At 46.0% G+C, this 6,337-nt stretch overlaps 1 protein-coding gene across 1 annotated transcript in view; it reads right to left on the bottom strand.

Annotated features, from left to right (window-relative positions):
- Positions 1 to 2,792: 2,792 nt before the first annotated feature.
- LOC149438034 (uncharacterized) overlaps positions 2,793 to 6,337 on the bottom strand; it is a 113,084-nt gene continuing 109,539 nt past the window's right edge. Inside the window, 1 exon segment of the mRNA XM_089660322.1 lies at positions 2,793 to 5,366. Coding sequence (XP_089516448.1) covers positions 4,296 to 5,366 — 1,071 coding nt within the window. The 3' untranslated portion in view covers positions 2,793 to 4,295.

The raw sequence follows: 6,337 nt of genomic DNA, 5'->3' as shown, positions 1-6,337 counted from the left end.
AGAACTAAAGGCATTGATTTTCTGGAGAGTGGAGAGGGATGAGACCTCCTGTTGGTTTCTATTGCTGCCTCGGCCCCCTTTAGGGAGATTCAGCCTCTCTATTTGTCCTGTTTACAATTATTACCGAAAGTGATATAAAATCCTGAGATTTGGGGTGTCACCAGAACAGGATCAGGAAGAGGACTCCCTATGACACCATTGTATGTAGGGGGCGCTCTGCAACTAGATTTTACACCATCGTATATAGGGGCAGCTTTCCAAATATATTATTACACACTGTACAGTATTCTCTCTCCGCCCTCTACATTGTAACCCCCCCGGGACACCCCCCATGTGTACATCTGGAGGTCATCTTTCCAGAATCATTCCAATGATAAAACACCACCAGATTAATACAACACGTGTACTGGTGGTCCAATCAGAACCCTCCAGGCCCCAGCAGTGCACACCCCCAGATTAATACAACACATGTACTGGTGGTCCAATCAGAACCCTCCAGGCCCCAGCAGTGCACACCCCAGATTAATATGACACGTCTACTGGTGGTCCAATCAGAACCCTCCAGGCCCCAGCAGTGCACACCCCCAGCTTAATATGACACATGTACTGGTGGTCCAATCAGAACCCTCCAGGCCCCAGCAGTGCACACCCCCAGATTTATATGACACATGTACTGGTGGTCCAATCAGAATCCTCCAGACCCCAGCAGTGCCCCCAGCCCTGAATTCTCTCCAATGGAACTCTCCAGTGAAATCTCCTCTCATCAATTACTAGCCGGATTCCCTCTATTACCTCCTGTATGTACAAAACTCCCCCAAATCTCTCCCCTCCTCACCATCCACTAGAAATTGGAGGAATTGTTTCTTCTTCCTGAAATCCAGACCTAGAGAGGAATAGAAAAGATCCAACAAACCCCACAAAGTCTTTTTATAGAGATTTATTCCATCAAATCCAAACTATTCTACACATATTTATTCCATGGAATATGAAGAGATTTTTCTATCAATAATCCCATCAAATCTGCGTGTTTATTGGACTTTATTCCCAGCAATAATCAATCAGGAATCCATGCCAGCAATCATCAGATCAATAGGAATGTTTCCAATATCCAGTGATCACGGTTTGATCCTCCAACATAACCAGTGCACAGAATGATAAATCTATCCCATGAAATGGATCTTATTGATTGGTTGATGTCATTTATTGATGTATTGATCCCCTTCTATGATAGAATAGATTGATTTCTCCATGTATTGATCATCCTCTCCATATATCTCTTCACCTTGTCTAACATCATACAAATCCTGAATGCTATAAATCTCAGTCCTGTCCATGAATTGTATGTGACTCGGGTCTTTATAATACCATATACTGGACTGTTACTTCATTCCCTATTTTTATATCGTCTTCTTACACCTGTCCTGATGAAGTGACACTTTGAAGCCATGAAACGCGTTGATGGTGTATTTTACATTCACTTGTCCAGAAAACACCGACCTTCTGAAGAAAACATTTCAGAGTTTCCTCCTTTACTATGGGCTCCTCTGCTGACCTCACCCTCATTTTTTCTTGGGGTGAAAGTTCTCCACCGGGATCGAAATCCTGCTTAGTATATGATGATCCGGAATTCCCCCAAAATTACCAAAACTTTATTCTCCAGGGCCTCTAATAATAGATGTTTGGGGGTTTATCTCATCTTCAGGCCTAAAATCTGCATTTCCCATGTGTGCAAAATAATGCAGAAACAGCTCTGGCAGTGAGAGGGTTAATGTGGGCTAGATGGGATCACTCTGCTGGGGTCACACTGTACACATTAGAGCACCCCCTAGCTGCAGCCTGGTAATAACATTGCTGGGAGGTCTATTCACTGCTACATACTTCCCACCTTTATAGAAACATATAAATGGTTAGCACTTCCTCCTAGAACTGGGGTTGTTGGTTTGAATCCCAAACACTGCCATACCTGGCTGGAGTTTGCATGTTCTCCCTGTGCCTGCGTGATCTTTCCCCAGACTGGACCGGCTGAGTGACATCAGCTGACAGCGGGCTTCACCTGAAAACGGGTCACAGGAGTTCAGAATGAACTGCACTCCTCTGATCCACAGAAGTACAGACAAAAGAGCTTTGCCTGAACTTCTCCTTCAAAGAATATGTTCCTCCAACATGTCCTATTCCTGATCTGTGCCGGCTGTCCCATGTCCTGGTATGAAGACATCTCCTCTTCTCTCTGTATTGCTTCCTTTGTGTGAGATCCCCGGTGATCCTGCCAGTCCCTCTGATTTCCTATTAAAATTGACCACACTAGGCATGAGAGCTCAGTGTGGTCAGTGCTCTAGCTGTTCTGGGAGCTCAGCCTGCTCTCCTCCAATCATCAGACTTGTCCTGCCATCCCCCCTCCCTGTGCAGCCATTCACTGGGAAGAGCAATGAACAGAAGACAAGTGATCACATGAACAGTAGTAAGGAGAATGTCACTTCCTGATATCGTTGCTTACTACTAGTGAAATCTGTGAATGATCACCGAGGTCACATGTTACAGGGCTATTCCCAACAGACTTGTACCATGTGACAAATCCCAGCTCTCACAGTATTTCTCAATGGCTGCAGGAATCCAGCCAGAGAGAAGACATTATTGCTTTTAAAGCCTTTATTGGTATAAAAAAATGTAAATAATAATATAAAAAATATTTTGAAAAATTTTAATTTTTGGTTATAAACTAATTTGTTTTTTTTTTAACTAAAAAGATATCTGAATACATTTTGGCCGATTTATGAAGAAAGATTATTTATTTGCAAAATTTTATAAGAAAAACACTTTATTTTCAATATTTTTGGACATTTTCATTTATATAGCAAAAAAAAATAAAAATTCCAGCGGTGAATAAATACCACCAAAATAAAGTTTTATCTGTCTCAGAGTGCGGGAGTGTGACCTCAGGGTGCGGGAATATGACCTCAGAGTGCCGGAGTGTGACCTCAGGGTGCGGGAGTGTGACCTCAGAGTGCGGGGGTGTGACCTCAGAGTGCGGGAGGGAGTATGACCTCAGAGTGCGGGAGGGAGTATGACCTCAGAGTGCGGGGGTGTGACCTCAGAGTGCGGGGGTGTGACCTCAGGGTGCGGGAATATGACCTCAGAGTGCCGGAGTGTGACCTCAGGGTGCGGGAGTGTGACCTCAGAGTGCGGGGGTGTGACCTCAGAGTGCGGGAGGGAGTATGACCTCAGAGTGCGGGAGGGAGTATGACCTCAGAGTGCGGGGGTGTGACCTCAGAGTGCGGGGGTGTGACCTCAGAGTGCGGGAGTGTGATCTCAGAGTGCGGGAGTATGACCTCAGAGTGCGGGAGTGTGACCTCAGAGTGCGGGAGTGTGACCTCAGAGTGCGGGAGTGTGACCTCAGGGTGCGGGAGTGTGACCTTAGGGTGCGGGAGTGTGACCTTAGGGTGCGGGAGTGTGACCTCAGAGTGCGGGAGTATGACCTCAGAGTGTGGGAGTGTGACCTAAATGCGGGAGTGTGACCTCAGAGTGCGGGAGTGTGACCTCAGGGTGCGGGAGTGTGACCTCAGAGTGCGGGAGTGTGACCTCAGGGATTAGTATGGGGCGTGTCTGATGAAGGAAACCAAGGACTCTATTTATAGAACATTCATTGGACCAATGAGACAATCATTCCTCCAGCTGTGACAACATCCGGCCCTATGTTAAGTAACACAGTGATTTCCTATGATCGCCGGCTCCATCTAGAGGCCACAATGAGGTGATTTTTCTGAAATATCTCCATCAGTAAAACTAGCCCAATATGTTATTATGGCCACTAGATGGAGCCAATGATCATAAGAAATGAAATACGGCCAAAACTCCTCCCAGCTGGAGAATGGGGGTCACATCCGTTCAACATTGTTCTCCATAGACCTCCAAGTGATTGTGAAATTTCCCACCACAAAATGTACTCAGCCAATCACAGGGCATTTTTATTTTTCTCCTGCCATCAATGGCCAACCCGGTCCCACACTTCATCCATGTCTTTGGTGACCTCTGATCTCCTTATGAACTGTTTCTTCCATGATGAAGGTCAGCCATGGAGTATATCTGAGGTGTATATCAGGGTGTGCTTCTTCCCCACATGAGAGCTGGGATGTCCAGCAACATTCATCTAGAAGACATTTCCCGCACTCAAGGCATTAATACACCTCCAGGGCTGTGTGGGACCCCTGATGTACAGGAGGACAGGATGTGGCTTTTCCTTATGTGAGACCATTGATGCATGAAATAGATCTGCTTGTTTTACAAGACATTTCCAGCACTCAGAACAGAGAAGTGACTTCTTCCCCTCTGTGCAATCTCTGATGTCTGTAAAGACTGGACTTTTGTGTAAAACTTTTCCCACACTCAGTACAGGAATACAACTTCTCCCCTGTGTGAAATCTCTGATGTCTGTGAAGATTGGACTTATCTGAAAAAAATTTCCCGCACTCAGGACAGGAAAATGGCTTCTCCTTCGTGTGAGATCTCTGATGTTTGTGTAGACTGGACTTCTCTGAAAAACATTTCCCGCACTCGGAACAGGAATTAGGCTTCTCCCCCGTGTGAGTTCTCTGATGTGTGTAAAGATGGGACTTCTCTGAAAAACATTTCCCGCACTCGGAACAGAAATATGGCTTTTCCCCCGTGTGAGATCTCTGATGTGTGTGAAGATTGGACTTCTCTGAAAAACATTTCCCACACTCAGGACAAGAATACGGCTTCTCCCCCGTGTGAGATCTCTGATGTTTATGAAGAGTGGACTTCTCTGAAAAACACTTCCCGCACTCAGGACAAGAATACGGCTTCTCCCCCGTGTGAGATCTCTGATGTTTATGAAGAATGGACTTCTCTGAAAAACATTTCCCGCACTCAGGACAGGAATATGGCTTCTCCCCTGTGTGAGATCTCTGATGTTTATGAAGAGTGGACTTCCTTGAAAAACATTTCCCGCACTCAGGACAGGAATATGGCTTCTCCCCCCTGTGAGATCTCTGATGTCTGTAAAGATTGCACATCCTTGAAAAACATTTCCCGCACTCAGGACAGGAATACGGCTTCTCCCCCATGTGAGATCTTTTATGCACATTAAGCTCTGATTTACGCCAGAAACCCTTCCCGCACTCAGTACAGGAGAACCTCTTCCCTGTTGGAAGGCCGGCCCGGTCCCGCACAGTCTGAGGTTCCTCAGGATACGAGGAATCCGATGGTCCATCTACACTGGGTGGTGCCGGATGGACATTGGAGGGAGCCGGGTTTTCTCCTGGACTATACTGTGTGATGTCCTCATCTTCTACTTTCCAGTCTGGAGACAAAGTGAGACAATCCTCGGAGGTTTCCCTCATCTCCCGGCCATGGACTAAAATACAAAGACAAAGAGGATTGCTAGACAGGAGCTGATTGGTTCCCCCAAACCAGGGCTCCGCCCACATCAGGCAGCTTGGGCTCTGAGGAGCTTACAATTCCACCCTCAAGGGAACTAGGAAATGGCTCCTCTGATCTCCTACCAGGTCATTTCTTTATTCATGGACCTTAGTCAGAGAGTGAGGAAACAACCAGAACTGTCTTTTATAGGAGGGACAGTGATGAGGGGATTATAGGACGAGGGTCCCCACCCCCTCTATCACTCATCGCCATCTTCCCAACACAAGAAGTACTGCACTTCCTTATTTAGTCCATGATTTAGTCATGAAGAACAGCGGGGCTGAGCCCCACCAGAGGTCAGAGAGTGAGGATGGGGGGAGAACAACCAAGATGAAGACTGGACTGATCCTGAAGACCACCATCATTGGGGTATTGACTCCTCCCTCATTATCACTTTCTGTTTAAGGGTCCAAAGTTGGAGAATGTTATCACATTATTATCACCATGTAAAAGTCTGTGCTCCAATCACATCATCCGATATAAAATGTCCAGCTGGGAGGAAATGGGGGGAACAAAGGAGAATCCATATTATGTGTATATATAGCAGTGGGGGGAGGGGGAGAGCAGAAGTCAGGACTATGTAATGTGCAACATAAAGTATATAGTGCAGGGGTCAGGAGTATGGAATGTACAACATAGAGTATATAGTGCAGGGGTCAGGACTATGTAATGTACAACATAGAGTATATAGTGCAGGGGTCAGGAGTATGTAATGTACAACATAGAGTATATAGTGCAGGGGTCAGGAGTATGGAATGTACAACATAGAGTATATAGTGCAGGGGTCAGGAGGATGTAATGTACAACATAAAGTATATAGTGCAGGGGTCAGGAGTATGTAATGTACAACATAGAGTATATAGTGCAGGGGTCAGGAGGATGTAATGTACAACATAGAGTA

This window comes from Staurois parvus, unplaced genomic scaffold, assembly GCF_062004578.1.
Source record: "Staurois parvus isolate SC_StPar_1 unplaced genomic scaffold, SC_StPar_1.0 ptg001224l, whole genome shotgun sequence".
Classification (NCBI taxonomy): Eukaryota; Metazoa; Chordata; class Amphibia; order Anura; family Ranidae; genus Staurois; species Staurois parvus.
The sequence above is the reverse complement of the archived record's forward strand: the minus strand, read 5'-3'. Positions and strand labels throughout refer to the sequence as shown.